Here is a 16827-nt window from a genome sequence, read left to right on the forward strand (position 1 = left end):
GTTTGCGAGAACTTTTTTAGCTCTAAAGTTCTTTTTATAAAATGATTTTTTGTAAAAAAACAAATTCCAAAAATAATTGTTTAAAATGTGTTTGGATGGAAAAGTTGCTTTTGAGGGACAAAAATCTCAAAAGTCATTATTTTGTGACTTTTAGAATCAATATTTTTTTCTATTACTCAAAAGTTGTTTTAAAAAAAACTTTTCAAAAAGTTTAAAAGTTGTTTTTAAAGCAATCTCAAACACTCTCTAAGATTGGGAAGTGAATCATTGAAATATCATAGAAAAATGCTTGTACAAAAATACCTCTTCCTTCTCTCTTTTGTTCTTTCTTTCAGATTGATATAGAAACAAATTCCATACCTTTTATTATGATTAAGAATAGACATCTAATTTGATTTGTATCTTTTATTTAAAAAAAAATCAATGTTAATTAAAACAACTTCAGATTTAATTAACATTTATTTGTTAGTTAAAGAAACATTCCATAAATTTAGATGTTTATTAAGTTATAAAGAAGAAAGGAATGACCACAAAATTATAAATTTAGTAAAATGGTATTTTGATATTTTTGTAAAAAAAAAATTATGATTTATGGTTCTATTGTAATTTAAGTTGAGTTTATATGGTTATTTAGTGTAATGAATACATATTGAAAAGAGGACATAACATGTTAAACAGTGTAAAAAAGAATCAAGTAATTCCATACAAAAATGACCAAGTTATGACTTTGTAAAGTTGGAATAAAAAATTATGCAAAGCATATGGGAATTTACATATTTTCAAGATAACATCTTTGGAGCTTTGTAACTTAATATTAAATGTCTAAATGTAACTATATACAAGAAAATTGTAGCAAAAAACGTGACAAGAAGATATATGGAAAAGATTCAAGATCAATGGACTTAAGTTTGAAATAGTTATTAGTTATTGAAAATAGCATGGTTAATGCTTAAAAGTGGCATAAATAGGTATTGACATATGTTTACGACTTAATAATTCAAAATTAAAAAATATTTAGTCAAGGATCAGTGAAGAGAAGTTGTAGATCTTGTGACAAGCTTTACTACGAATATCATAGAAAACGAAATCCAAATGAAGAAGTTATGGTAATTACAAAAACCGAAGAAGCACAAATTATACATTCATAATTATATTATAAACTTCAAACTTACATTTATATCTTTATATCTATAGGCTAGTGTTTCTTTCAAAATTTATTTATATAATATTCACAATTTAATCTTTACATATTTTATTCAAAATTATAAAATTAGATATGTGTATAATGTTACTTTCATCTTATGTTTCATAAGCAAAAAAAAATCATAATAAATTCATAGTTTAATAAAATCAATGCACAATTTAATATAATCAACTCACATATTAATACAGTTAATTTATATATTAATACAGCCAGATCACAGCTTAATATAACCAATTAGCAGTTTAATACACAAAATCAACAGTTTAATATCATTAATTGAAAGTTTAATACACAAAAATTATACATTCACGGCAATATTCAAAACTTAAAACTTACATTTCAATACTTTAATTCACACGTTATTAAATTAGTTTAGGACTCTTCTTCATACTATTTACAGCTTTAAAACATACTTAATTTTGTTGAAGCATTTCATGAAACATGTTGTGTGAATCACACAAATTCATAGTTTAATAAAACAGTTTAGGACTCTTATTCATAATATTCACAGTTTAAAAACATATTAATTCATTCATTCACAGTTAAAACTAACATTAACATAACTAAACAATATCTAAAACATTAAACATCATAGTTCACAACTTAAAGAACTTAAACTACATTATTTAAGAAAACGCTAACATAATAAAATACATTTAAATTCAATCCACAATATAACAACTATAAAACATAAACTTTGAATAACAATTTTATACAAATATTACAATAAATAAATAACAAGCTTAGATTCACAACTTAGCAAATAGTTACATATAAGATTAACAAAAATAAGAGATTAAAACATTAAATTCACATATTAAAAAAAAAATTATATTATTTGATAAAACACTAGCATAATAATACACATTTTAAATTCAATTCACAACATAACAACCATGAAACATAAACGGCGGATAACAATTTGATTCAAATATTATAACAAATAATAAAACAAACATGGACTCACAACTTAAGAGCCAAAAAAACGATGATTAACAAAAGTAACAAAGTAATAAAATGAGTGTACATGTGATATAGTCAGATCTATAACAAAAAACAAATGAAGCTTGTCGATATCGCAAGGGAAAAACCAACGGAATCACTTAGATCTAACCAAATCTAAGCATGAAGAGCCAAGGAAAGTCGTCGAAGGTTGCAAATCTGACTTCACAGGTCGTCGATGCTCGTAAAATGGCCTATGGTGCGTCGAACGATAGGGGAAATAATAATTCATGGTAGTAGCGGCTCTAAGGTTTCAAATCTGAGATATACCGGCGATTTAGCGGCTCTAGGGTTTCAAAACTGAGATATTCGCCGAATCTTGTAGATTTGACGTGTGGTCATCGTTTTCGTTGGTTTTTCTCTAAATCTGAGATATTCCGGCGATTTAGATTCAGATCTGGAAAGTCGTCGAAGGTTAGTGGTGATGGTTGTGTTTCACAAAGATCTGAGAGAAAATGGAATTGGAGGCGGTTGAAGTTGGTGGTGGTGGTTTGACGTAATGGACTTATATGTTCATCGACATCTGGACTTAAATAGAGATTCATGCATATTTTACAAAATAATAGACGTATACACATTAATAAATTTATGCATATTCTTACAAAATAAAAGACACATTTTTCCTCAAGTTCACTCACTCTGGTAGACATTGTAGCACCCAGTTCCTGGTACGTATTTAAATATGAATTTTTGAATTTTACTGTAGGACTCAACGAGTTGGAGGCTCCAACCCGTCGAGTCGAGGCGAACCTTGGACGCAAGTGGAAGGACCTACTCAACGAGTCGGATGCCCCGACTCGACGAGTAGGCCTGTCTGGATGAAACCCTAATTTTAAGGGTTTGCACAATATTTAAACACCTTAACTGGCTTCCTTTACAGCCTCCAGCACCCTCAGACCATCCTCATGAAACCCTAATCAACTTTTGAGTTATTTTGAGCTCCTTGTGCCATTTTTGTGTGTGTTAGAAGTTTGAGAATAAAGAGGAGACTTGGAAGATCAAGAGAAGGCTAGTAGATCCAGATGTTTTGGCGCATTTCCAGCTTGTCTAAGGTAAAAAGCTTCAACCTTGACCATTTATCTCTTAGATCTCTATTAAGGGCTAGTTTCTACCTTTTCTAAGCTTTAGTAGAGCCATTTTTGGGATATTGTGGTTCTAAGGGGGTATAACTTCAGATCTGGAACCATTGAGGATTCCTATGGCATAAAGGTGCCAACTTTATGGCCATGGGAGTCTCATGCACCTTGTGGACCTCATTTCTGGGTCTTTTGAGCTTGAAGATGCATGCATGGACGTAAATGTTGTGACTGTACGTGTAATATGGACCCTAGGAGGTTAGATCTAAGCTCTGGATGCATTAAGGCCGACTAAAATCGACTAAATAGTTTTGGACATGGAAGGAGTCGACAAGTCGCTCATACGAATCAGCGAGTCGGGTCGCAGTCTCCCCCCAAACCTCTTCGGATAATGAACAATGTGTTGAGTTGGAAGAAGACCCAACCAGCTGGGTTCATTGTGGACTTGAAGATCATGGAACTCAGCAAGTTCAAGACTAAGCCCCAACTACATGAAGAAGAGCTCAACGAGTTCATGGAGAACTCGGCGAGTCCGGGACTAGATGTGCCATCTTGCATGATGCAAGACTCGACGAGTTCAATGATGAACTCGGCGAGTCAGTTGTAGAAGGTCCCGACTTTGTTTGAAGGAGAACTCGACGAGCTCTTGAAAGACTCAGCGAGTAGGGTTGAAGTTTTTAGCATTCTAAGGATTATGGAACTCGGTGAGTTGGTGGGTCAACTCGGCGAGCTGAGTCAACTAGATGTTAACTTTGACCCAGAGTTGACTTTGACCAAGGTGTTGACTTTGACCAAGGTGTTGACCTTGACTTTGACTTTGACCTGAGTTGACCCTCGAAAGGGGTTAAGAGTATGAAATTGTAACTAAGGAAGATTATTATGTGTAGGAATTGAGAGGAGTTGATCCCAGCAAAGAGGACAGTTCAAACACTTCACGACACTGAGGCGAGTTACCTTCCAGTAGAAGTGGATCTAAGGTACCAAGGTCAGCCCACTAGTAAGAGTTATAGTAGAGATAACTATATTCGTGATAATTATCTGATATGTGCTATTTGTTATGATTATGTACTAGTATGATAGGATGTTAGGTAGTAGGGGGAATAGTCCCCATGTTACGGTCTTAAGGGCCGCAGGGTAGGTCGGGCACCCCAGAGATGCTCAACAGTATGTTATGATATGTTATTATATGGTAGTAGTAGGGGTGAAATAGTCCCCGTAGCAGGTTGAGTTAAACTGGAGGGTAGGTCGGCACCCCAGAATGACCCGACAGGGTAGGTCGGCACCCCAGAATTGCTGGACAGGGTAGGTTGGCACCCCATAATTGCCAGACAAGGTAGGTCGGGCACCCTAGAATTGACTGGGAGTATGCTTGTTATGTGGTATGTGGTATGATGGGGGAACTCACTAAGCTTCGTGCTTACAGTTTTTAGTTTTTTTTTCAGGTACCTCTTCATCGAAGGGGGAGGAGATGGCACGGTAGCAACGCATCATACACACAGGATTTCCGCATTATGAGATTCTTGGGATTGTATTCTGACATTGTTACTATTTTTATGATATGGTTTTAAGACATGTGGTTATGGTTTTATGAAAGGATGTGACTCGATAATGTTTCCTTATAATTGTTCTTTGTAAATCGTTTTATCAAAATGAAATTTTTGATCTTGAAAATTGGGATGTTACAAATGTTTTTGAGGAATTGTTTGATGATGCTCTTGTGAAGGCATCTCCATATAACAGCGTCGTCGGAATGGGACAACATGAATCCGGTTGACAAGACTCGTATTGAATTGAAATAAACAGTGGACCAACTTAGATGGCTTTGGTGAATCTCTTAATCCTTTAAACCCAACATTTTAAGATGCATGGGCACAATTATTGATGTTGAGTAGACCTACTTGATGATCCATAACTGCTAAGATTGTGCTTTTTCCTACATCGCCTTTACCGGATAATGTCAAGATCTTGTGCTTTATTGTATCCATTATATCTACAATTACTACCAAATCTGAATCAATGCTTTTAGGAGCATTGGCATAAACTTCTTGATTAGGGAAACCAACACAAGCATCAAATTTTTCAGTATCTTCTGATTAAGTTCTTGGGCAATGCCCATTGATGTTGCGGTTGACTTCTTCAAGGTTGTCGTTTTCCACTTTCACTAATTTCCTCTGTTTTTCTTTTAGCAGAAGAAAGTGTGTTTACATTATAACATGTGGGCTTACTTTCTCTTTGCCCTTATTTGAATCAATTTACATGAGCCCAACACTCCAATCTCAGCTCAAGTCTAGTTTTTAAGCCCATTATTACAATGTCCTAAGAATACTACATCCAATACGTCATCTAACGAAGCAATCATCTCAAAGGGTTGATATGTACTCCGTTAGCGATACGACCTAAGAAGACGTCATCAGCTTCCAACAATTCTTCTTGGTTCAAAATTGAGTCTATATTTTGTCCATTCTTTGCTTCAAAATCAAAAGTGGTGGTGTTGAGGACGGAGGTGGTATCCAGTTGATTTGGCCAATTTCCTCAATAACAGTGAAACGATACATCTCTCTTGATTTGTTGTTTATCAAAATTGTTGTCTCTATGAGGCTCTGTGTTAGTACTATTATTACGTTCCACAACCCACCCTCAAATGTCATTTTATCTCCATTTTGTCCTATTCTTCTCTAACTCTACCTCATTTCTCCCCTCATATTTAGATATATGAATACTATTACCCCATATATATATATATATATATATATATATATATATATATATATATATATATATATATATATATATAAGTAATACTATTCATTTCTCTAAATATGGATTTCTCTAAATGTGGGGATGAAGTTTCAGTTGTCATTTTGCTGGGGATGTGGCCTCTTTCCCAAAAAAAAAGTTCCAATGTTGGTTTAGTTCCTTTTTTATCTATTTATACATTTATAGCTTATTTTATCTATTAGATTTAATTTAAATATAATATTTAATATTAATAATATTTGATTCTATAATAAATTTTATTAATTAATCATAAATATAAAATTTATTTTTTATTATCGAATTCATATAAAAAATTAAATACGTATTAAAATCATGAAACAGTGTATTATAAATATAATCTTATTTATTTAAAATTAATTGTAATAAAAAAAATATATAGATTATATATTTATTAAAACCAAAGTAGTAGAATGTATGTTTGACGATCTATGTAAGTTGGAAGAATAGAATATATTAGGAATATACTTTTTGAAATAAAAAATAGAATAAGATTGAAGATGAAACACTATTTACCTTAATTTTTTACTCCAATTTTTTAGGAAAAAATAAAAATGAGTTTGAGATGGTCTAAACCTTGTTCTAGATTTTGTACTCTTCAGCTGAGATTTCCACAAGCCATACTCAGATACTTTGATACTAATTTTTATGAACCAACTTAACAAAAGGAATTCAACGCAAGAACCGATGATTTTAAAAATAAAAAAAATAAAAAAATAAAAATAAAAAAAAAAAAAAAATCTTTCTATTGATTCAAAACACTCAAAGTATGTGGACAAAATGGTTACTAGATTTTCAAGAGTCCATCTCTCTCCAAAATGGTTTCCACATCCGTAAAAGATGTTTGTACTTTGTACTTTATTTCTCCGCCCCAATTAAAGACTAATGTACTAGCAGAAACAAAAGACAAAATTCCTAATTTACCCTCCACTACGAAAAGAATCACCAGCTTATTTTAGCTCAACTTAATTAAGGGAAATCTATATAAAAGTCCCAAATTTTTTGTAAAAGTTTCAAAAAAGTTCTAAAAAAAATTTGAATAGAAAAATGTCATTATTTTGACAAAATCATATGATCTTTCATTTGCTATTCAAATATAAAGAAAAACTTTTTCGTTAATTTGGACAAAATGTTAAACAATTGGAACTTTTCTTTTCAAAAAAAAACTTTTAAAATTTTATTGAAATTTTTTCTAAAAATTTAGGATTTTCTATAGATCCCTTTAATTAACTGTCTTTTCTATTTCTACCTCTTCTCAGTTATGTGAAGCCTATTGTATGTGTAGCCTGATCCTTTTCAAAAGATATATGTAATGACATCAATGTAAAACGTAGTTACAAAAGTGAAGACACAAGTGAATGAGATTTTAGATTTCCTTGACATATATGACCTTATGGCTTAGACCCATGCATTGGATTGGTATTGAACTCTTTCAGATCTTGTCAACAACCAATAATATGGATTGTTAGGTGTTTCTGAAGAATGGACAGATAGATAAATTAAATTAAATTTCTATCTTCTAGGTATAGAGTTGGATGCCCATGCATGCACCAGTTAAGTGGAATGAATCATGAACATTTTTCAGATTGATTCTTAAGATGATCAAATTTGTATATTTGTAGGTAATTTAATAAAAACGAAGGGTGGAATTCAGTTCAACGTTGAAACTAGTTTATTGACTAAAGATATCAAGATTAGTAAATGAATAATCAAAGATTTGAATTAGCATAAATGCTAGAAAATGAATACACATGATGCATTTTTACTTTTGCATAAAAATAGACTATATAACAAAGTACATTTATATGAAACAAACATTCCTCTGCAACCTAACTACACAAACCAACCAAAAAAAAACTGTAAACGCTAGAGAAGGGTGGGAAAAAAGGAACTGGCAGTACAACCAACTAATGTGGGTTACCGATGTATTATATATGACAAAAGGTCAAAGGTTTGACCTCCGTTAGTTTCTATTTAAGAAGATATTCTAATTTTACAATCCATTTGGAAAAGAGAATAGAGTAGTAGTAGTAGTAGTAGTAGTATACCTTTTTCAACACTAGTAGTAGTAGTAGTAGTAGTTTTTACATACAGCTTGACCAATTAAAGAATGACACCCACTAAGCAACACAAAATATAACCAGGCAGCAGGTGAGGGTGAGGTGAATATTATCTCACAAATCTGCATAAAAGAAACCATATGAAATGATATCATCATCAGAAACAGAAAGCAAGAGTTGGTTTTGGTATTATGTAAATAATACCTTGGAGGGAGGGGAGGGGAGTAAAGTGCAAATATCAAGATGTGAAAGCAAAAATTCTATCAGCAATCTTGGCACGGCAAATTGGACACTCGGAACACGCAACTGAACAAGATTTACACACTGCAAAAAATAAAAATATATACAAAAAGATTAGATTTAACTTTATAGATGAGAGGGTAGCTAAGGTAATGTTGGATGAACAGCAAGTGAGCTTACAGCTAAAATGGCGGCAAGGAAGAAGCATAGTTGTAGTTGGTGATTCGAAGCATACTTTACATACATGAGAATTCGCATCACCATTTCCGTTATTGTAATTTAGCTCTTTCTCCTTCATCTCTTGCATTCGAGCCTGATCCACATTCATTATATTATTAGACAGACAAATCTCCAACCCAAATACCAAACCTACTCAGTTTTATTTGGTGTTCAACTTTGGATGGTTTTAGAATAATAATAGTAATATATTTGGTGTTAAAAATAATACCTTCAAACGAGCAACAAGGGGCTCTTCCTTTGGCACATCATTCACAACATCCAAAACTTGCCTTTCTTTAAGAACCTGATTATCGAAATCACCATTTTCCATTCTCACTTCATTCACATTTTCATTTCTCTCACTGTTAACAACATTATCTTCAGTAACAACTCCTCCTGCTTCTCGTTTCAACTGAGCAACAAGAACCCACATATTTGCTAGATCATTCTCCAATGCCCCTTCTTTCTTCTTCATCTCCTCAACTTTTTTCCTGTATTCATCTTCTATGATTTCCTTTTCAGCCAATGCAGCTTCAAGGCTCGCTTCCCTATGTTTCCTTACGTTTAGTTCCCTTCTCAGATCTTCTGGGTCAAGGTCAAAGTCATTGACCCGACCAGAACCAGATAACGACCGTCCGTTTCCGTTTCCGTTTCCGTTTCGACCGGGTTTTGTGGTGGTGTCGTTGTTATATTTTCGGTTATTACTACGAGCTGTGACTAATTCTTTTTCAAGTTTTGCATTTTGTAGCGAGAGTTTGGTGACTTCGCCAGCTAGATTTTTTAGTTCAACAGCTGCAGCAGATGCTAGTTCTTTTGCGTAAGATGCTTCTTCTGATAGCTTTTGGTTTTGTACTGATAATCCACTGTTTTCTTCTAGTATATGAACGTGCTCCAGTTTTAGTTTCTCGTTCTTTACCTCCTGTTCAAAGTATACAATGAAATAAAAACTATTATGAGTAAAACTGATTTTTCAACTTGGGTCCTTAAAAAGTTTTCTTTTGTAATATTTGTCCGTATTTGAGGTTTTTGCAACGTTTTTTGTTCCCTGTTACAACTAAAACAACTACGATTTGGGACCAAAACCGCATAACTACAAACATGAATACATTTTAGACCAAAAGTAGTCATTTTACTTTGGAAGAACTTCAAATAATGATCAAAACTGCAAAAGAGAAAACTTATTTGGAACAAAATTGCAATACTCAAATATAGTGGAGGACCAAAATGTAATTTACTAAATTTATTATTTCTTCTGACTTGGAATTAGAACCTGAAATTACCTGCATCTGAATTTTCTTTCTTAGCTCGTTGATGTATTCTTCAGATACATTCTGTCCAGTTGATGACTGGGATTTCTCATTATTGGCTACAGCCAGTTGTTGTTCCAGCAGTGTGATTCTCTCTTGCAGTTCTTTATTTTCTATACACTGTAACAAAATAAAGAGTACAAAAGAATGATTTAAGATAAATAGCTTATTGAAATAAAGAGCAGAAGTGGATATTTTAAGATAAATGTACTGTTGTAACTAATGAAATCCATATATACCTTGGTCTGCAATTGTTCCTGGAGGATGCGATTGTCTGCTGACTTTATCTGTTGATATAGAGAAACAAAAATTACAAGTGTATTATTGTAATGAAATTAATTAAAACAAAAAACCCATAACACCTTTTTTGCACCAAAATGATGTAATAATTGGTGCAAATAGTGATTTATCTCCATTTTTACATGAAAAATAAAATTCCAATTATATTCCTTTTTTCTAGCTTATATTAAATAGAAAAAAATTACATGTAGAAAAATGAAACATAAAAGTATTTTTGAAAATATATGATTAGTTAATATCAATATAGTATATAACGTAATATTACAAGTTCAGATATTAGATTTGAAATATAACAGTAAAATTTAAACTAACTAAAAATGTATAAACTCAAACTTGAAGGACTGTACAAAGGAATAGTACAACACCAAATTTGGGTTGGAGTAAAATGGTGTAAAAAAGCAAACTTTAAAAGCATATGTACCTCTAACTCAAAACCCTTTTCATCACATTGTGTCATCAATCTCATCATTGTCTAAACAAGAACACAGAAAGAAACATTTGTAAGTTGCAGATGGATAATAAAATTACAAGCTTTTAAAGACCAAAGAAAATATGAATGAATTTACATTTTCTATAATAATAAAAACTGAAAAATGAGACTACCTGCTGCATATCAGCCAATGATGTATTAGAAATTGAAGCTTCATTACTTTCAATAATCTGTTTCTCCAAGACCCTCATTTGCCTTCTCTTTTCTTCAATTTCACGTTCCAAATTTTCTATCTGTAGAAATACAAACACTTATCCTCAAATCATATGCCAAAATCTCAAGCAATTTATATTCATAATTTGTGAAACAAGGGAGTACTTGAGTTTTTGAGCTTTCGGGATCATTTGCAGACTGTTCCATTAAACGCTTCATTGTACTTGAACTGAATGCTATCTCTCCTGCAAGCATTTTAACTTGCTCCACTAAAAGATCCATTTGATCTATCGAGATTACACCCTATAAATAAACAAAATATTAAAGTCAAATATTAACCTCTTTAGAGTTTAGACACAAACATTTTATACATAAATTGATAATCTTAAAACATGTTGTTACCAGTTTTCCACCACCAACAAGGTCACCCATTTGAGTTGACTCAGTGATAGTGCTACCTGCAGCTGATAAGTTACTGGAATTTCTTCTGTGTTTGAGTTCATGAGACATTTCTGATGGAGTATCATTCAGATTATCACTTTGCAATAGCAGAGAACTATTCTGAAACATTTATTTATAAACAAAACAAAGCCATTGATCTCAAGTTCTATAGATATATAAAATAGTGAAAATGAAAAAGTCATGCAACTTACATCCTCCTCATTGGCAGAGAAACTCCTTTGATGAGTTAACCCAGGAATTGTGTTTTTTGAAGAAACAAGTATTAGTTTTGTGAGCCTTTGAATTCTACTCATTAAAGCTGCTTTAGCTTCTTCCTCTTCCTCCAAACGTGACTGCATCTTTACTTGTCCTTCTTCTAACTATTAAACATATATAAATCAATAAATCTGTTTATTTTTTTAATAAACCCAAACCATAAATATAAATAATAGTAAATAATAAAACATTACCTTTTGTTTTAAGGTCATTATCTCTTCGGGATTAACACCTACAAGCATCCCACGTCTTAACTGATCAAGCTCTTGTTTCAGAACTGATATTTCTCTTTGGTACTTCTTAATCAAAGACTTCTCATCAATAATCTAAAGAATTAATCGTTTTAGTATTTTTTCTAAAGAATTAATCGTTTTAGTATTTTTTTTTATAAAAGTTTCTGAAAGAGATATTAAATGTTAATTTATTTCATAACAGACCTTGTTCCGAGAAGCATAGATTTCAACACGCTTTGCCCTACTTGCAAATTTTAATGTATTGTGTGTCTCCTCCATGTTACTAGAAGCTGGAGTTATGGTGCAGATAAGCTGGTAAAATAAAATTTTAATAAATAAAAAAGCAAGTGATTTTATTACATAACCCATATATTTAATTAAATATTTGTTATTTATAGCAATATGAATTCTTTATACATACTGAAACATGTCCATGGCCACTCAATGAAGACTGTAGTAGGCGAGTAAGCTTGGAATCTCTATATGGAACATGAGAAGCCTTCCCCTCACTAAGCTTTCCAATTACCTGCAAAATCCAGTTGAAATAAATTTCCCAAACAAAAATAAATAAATAAATAAATAGGTCAACTACAGAAGCATAAATAAAAATACTTACAGTTCCAAGTGTTAGAAGACTTTTGTTTATGTAAGATCCTTCCTTTCTCCTCAATCCAGTTGTTTCAGTTTTTGAGCTTTCTGATCCCGCAAGATCAATTAGATTCTAGAACAAATTAGAGAAAACAACATGAAATCATGAATAGATAATACAACAGTAATAAAATTATGTAAAGGATAGTAAAGATCAATGATACATACAAGTTGGGAAAATATTACACCATCATATTCATCACCATGGGCACTGCTTTCAATCATCTGTAAATTCAAATACATGTTTCAAAGATAAATTTGTAAAAAGTGGTTATCACTTATCAATAGACTAATAGGCTAGATATTATATTATTAATACATACCAGAGTAAATATTGTGTGGCTACGGCTACTAAGCAGATTAAAATTATTAGAACCAACATGGCGATGTTCTGTATAATATAAAGAAAGTTAGTCAATAAAAGATGACATTTAATACAACAAAATATAATATAGACACATGGTAAAATTCAAATTTAAACAGTACCTTCACCAGCAGCAATAAAAGAAAGGGCATGCCCAGGGGATAAAACAACCTCTTCCTTTATACCCTCAACGTATGTACCCTATTAAGAAAATAAGTAGTATGATTAAGAATACACACAAATACATTTATATATAAAGCTATACTTAGGGACCAAGATGGAAAAAAAAAAGATTAAAAAAATCAACTTTTAGAACTAAATTGTATATAGTTTACTGTAGGAACCTGTGCATCTTCTCGAACACGAAGATTTTGTCCAGTTGGATCGAGCAAATCATTGATGACCTGGCACAATAGAATATGATAACAAGATAATATAGGTAAGCTTCAGTAGTGACATGATACTGGCTGTGAGAAGTGCATAATGAATGTGTTACTAACCTCATTGTAGATCTCAAGATATGATACACGCAACAAGAACTCCCTTCCTGGAGTCTGCAATGTGAATATAGAGAGTTTATTACTCATATGTGCTCCTGAAATGTCAATAATAAACCAAGTGTGGCACAACTCTGTACATATATCAAATACACATACACGTACTCACATACACAAGTATAAACACATACATAAAATGACACTGAAAGGACAGACTCACAGGCAAGAATAACCGTTACATGACTTGCATCACAATCATGAACCAAAGGGATGTTACATGAGTGTATGTAGTTGCAATGCGCTTCAAATCTTATTAATATGGTGTTGAGAAACACTTACATCCTGAATAATGCTGAAAACATCCTTTATAGCCAGTGGTATTATTCCAGGAGAATGGTGATCACCCTGCAAATATCATTGAATCAGAAATATCCCTTGAAACTGATAATATCACAGGAGTAGCAATAGCAATTTCTCTTACGTGCATTGTATGTGTCTTCCCACTACTTGTAACACCATAAGCAAAGACAGTGCCTGCATTAGCAGTCTTACATTAGCTCAGACAATTAGTGTTTCATCCAATCCCAGAATCCCTCATGAATCAGAAATAAAAACTAGCAGGGAATGAAGGCAATTGAATTAGTTAATTTGATCTACTTCTAACGCACCGTTTACTCCTTCCATAGCATTCTTCACAACAGGTCGAGCAGCTACTTCATACACTTCCTGAGTGACAGCAGAGGGTCCAAAAACTCTATCTGTCATGTCATCATAAACATAATCAACAGTATCAAATACGGATTCCAATATTCAGTTTTCATCATCATACATTCTCTTCTGATTCCTTGATTAATGGAGAAAGCCATATTGCGTACCAAATGCATAGGAGGTAACTGGATTGTACTCGTTTCGAACAAGCTTATCTCCGTCAGCGTACCAAGAAATCTCGTCTCCTCTCTGATACTCTCGTTCACTACAATATCAACAAATTAGATATTATCACCGACGTTTTCTCAAAACCCTAACTCACCTTAAATCGAGATTAGGTATAGATCTAAATTCAATTTTAGATCCATCAATAAATCAAATTACCTCAACGGCCGAAACCGAATCGTTACAGAAATGCTATCACCTCCTCCCGATCTCGGCATACTATCACCCGGCTCTCCAATAAGCTCATCAACAGACGGAAAACCGACCGGTGACCGACCTCCATAACCTCCTTTAGAATACATCGAATCCGACCTAGCCCCACCGGGAGTAATGGATCTGGAACCGTAACCGTTACCAGAAGCCCCGTAGAACGACGTAGTTGCGGAAGAGGAGCAGGAGCGAGGAATGAGCTGCTTATTAAAAGAAGACGTTGATGAAGCTGAAGAAAAAGGACTTGATGGCTTCCGGTGGTGGAAAGGTGAACTACTTCTTCCTCTTGATGAAGAAGTTGCCATTTACCGATCCAGCTCTCAAATTAAAGAACCAATTGGAATCCGCCAAATATCAAGTGAGATACAAGTATATGAAAGAGAGAGCTAGAGAGAGAGAGAGAGAGATAGAGTTGTCAGAACCTCACATGGTGATTAGTTAGTAAAGTGAATGACATTGTTCCAATATTTTTATGCTGTGTGAGTGAGAGAGAAGGTGTTCTAGAGAGAGAAAGTAACAATGTGAGTATCTATACGTATAGAGAGAGAAAGTGCGTGCGTGTGCGTGAGAGATAGTGAGTATATCTTCTTCGTTAAGACAAAGAAGAGAGTTGCAGAGAGTGAAGAGAGAGCAAGAGATCCCTAAAATGAATAGAGAGAGGTGGGGAGGAGAACGATGGAAGGATTTCTTTTTCCTTTTTTTATTGTTATTTTCAAATTTGAGTAAATTAAATTTATATAATAGTCTAGGCAAACTCTGCCAGATAGTGAGGAATTTTATTATTTTATTATTATTCTAAATCGTAATAAATTAATTTTTTTACCGATTTAGGTCATATATAGGTTCCTAGATTAGTTGTTAGCATTTATTTTGGATAATTAATTTCATACATTGTTTTTAACGTAATTTGTCTATTGATTTGCTTCCACATGATATTTAAAATTTATTGTACGGTTTTGTATTAGAAACAACTCAAGCAAAAAGCCCTAGCAAAATTACATGAAGTAGGCCATGTTTTGAAAACTGGACCGGACCGGCCGGTTCGACCGGTTCAACCGGGAACCGGTCCTGGATCCAGTTCATATAGGTCAAAAAACCGGTATTTGTTTGAACCGGTGAAAACCGGTAAAAACCGGTCCGGTTGAATTGGTAAAACCGATAAAAACCGGAAATTTTAAAAAATATTTATTTTTTTTCATTTTTTGTATTTTTTATATAATTATGACATCATCCGGTTTTTGAGATCGGTCCGACCAGTTGGACCACTTGAACCATCGAACCAGTAAGACGACCGGTTCGGTCTCCGGTCCGGTTTTCAAAACCTTGGAAGTAGGGGATGAGCTCCAAAGAGCTCAAAAGTAACATTTAGATCTACATTTAATCCAATTAAAGGTATTTATTATTATACGCCTCCCACATCATTCAATGAGTTATGTAAACTAACGACAACCGCAAATGCGGCATCCTTTTACTTCCGATATTTTTCTTAATTAAATATACTATGTATTCACAAGAAGAAGGCTGCCCATAAAGGCAGGAAGACCAATTGATCAACCAACTCCATAAAATATTGGCAAAAGAGGAATCGGAGAAGAAAACATAGTTTGTGCTATCTTCTGGATATCGACAGAAAGGGCAAGGAAACTTGGATCTCACACTTGAGCAAATTCATGGAGGTGGGGGATTTTGTTCTTGAGTATATGTCAAACAAAACAGTTGATCTTTAAAGGCACTCATTTGAAGGTACTCGAGCTATCCACATTGGAGTCATTATTCATCAAATCACGAAGAGAGTTAACAGAGAAATCAGTTATATCATCACCCTTCGAAAGCCACCTGTCATATTAATTTGTTAAAGTCATTTAAAAGATTAGTCAAAACTGAAAGTTGTTATAAATAAAAGTGTAAGGATTTATTTACTAACTTCACCACAGCTGTATTATTTTCTTACCACCATTAGCAAATTTTATTTTTAAAAAAATGGAAGGGTTGCCATGAGTACAATTTAGATTATGTATATCAACTAACAAATTATACATGTGACTAGTTGTTATATTTTATGAACTATAAATATATTTTTATATTGATAAATAAACTTTTAATAATAGGACATGGAGTATAGATATACGCGGGCCCACACATAAGGTTCAAATAAGATCTCTTTTTTTAAAGTTCCTCATAATATCATTTTAACAAGTTTCAAATATATTAATATTAACTATAAAAATTAAATCTTCTATATTCATGTTTATATCATCTTTTATATATATATATATATATATATATATATATATATATATATATATATATAAAAATAAGCTAGTTTTAACAAACATCATATTTATTAGCTAGTTTATCGGTTTAAAGCTAGCTTTTTTAGCTATTTGTCAAACATAGCA

The 16827-nt window shown here is 32.8% G+C and overlaps 1 protein-coding gene across 2 annotated transcripts; it reads right to left on the reverse strand.

Moving 5' to 3' along the window:
• Positions 1-7949: 7949 nt before the first annotated feature.
• LOC145004000 (kinesin-like protein KIN-7D, mitochondrial) lies at positions 7950-15124 on the reverse strand. Of its 2 annotated transcripts, XM_078962905.1 has the most exons (25): positions 14378-15124; positions 14161-14258; positions 13954-14043; positions 13767-13819; positions 13625-13690; positions 13289-13342; positions 13133-13192; positions 12911-12989; positions 12748-12815; positions 12593-12649; positions 12393-12497; positions 12198-12302; positions 11981-12088; positions 11738-11869; positions 11480-11647; positions 11229-11387; positions 10992-11129; positions 10787-10906; positions 10605-10655; positions 10123-10170; positions 9857-10003; positions 8806-9495; positions 8538-8670; positions 8322-8441; positions 7950-8239 (listed from the first exon to the last, which is right to left on the reverse strand). In XM_078962905.1, exons 1-24 carry the CDS (start codon positions 14731-14733, stop codon positions 8356-8358), a joined length of 3171 nt encoding a protein of 1056 aa, XP_078819031.1. In that variant the 5' UTR covers positions 14734-15124; the 3' UTR covers positions 7950-8239; positions 8322-8355. The 2 variants fall into 2 exon arrangements, with proteins under 2 accessions (XP_078819031.1, XP_078819032.1); XM_078962906.1 differs by lacking the exons at positions 13767-13819; positions 13954-14043; positions 14161-14258; positions 14378-15124 and having other exon boundaries at positions 13289-13383; positions 13625-13670.
• Between the last annotated feature and the right edge of the window lie 1703 nt (positions 15125-16827).

Source organism: Lactuca saligna, chromosome 7 (assembly GCF_052625555.1).
Source record: "Lactuca saligna cultivar CGN05327 chromosome 7, ASM5262555v1, whole genome shotgun sequence".
NCBI classification, from domain to species: domain Eukaryota; kingdom Viridiplantae; phylum Streptophyta; class Magnoliopsida; order Asterales; family Asteraceae; genus Lactuca; species Lactuca saligna.

Excerpts from the sequence above, each read along its gene's own strand:
- LOC145004000 (XM_078962905.1), bottom strand. The coding sequence starts at position 14,733 with ATGGCAACTTCTTCATCAAGAGGAAGAAGTAGTTCACCTTTCCACCAC. Across the intron at positions 12,990-13,132 it reads GTGTTCGAGAAGATGCACAG|GGTACATACGTTGAGGGTAT; the intron begins GTTCCTACAGTA and ends TTTTCTTAATAG. Across the intron at positions 11,648-11,737 it reads TAATGACCTTAAAACAAAAG|TTAGAAGAAGGACAAGTAAA; the intron begins GTAATGTTTTAT and ends TATGTTTAATAG.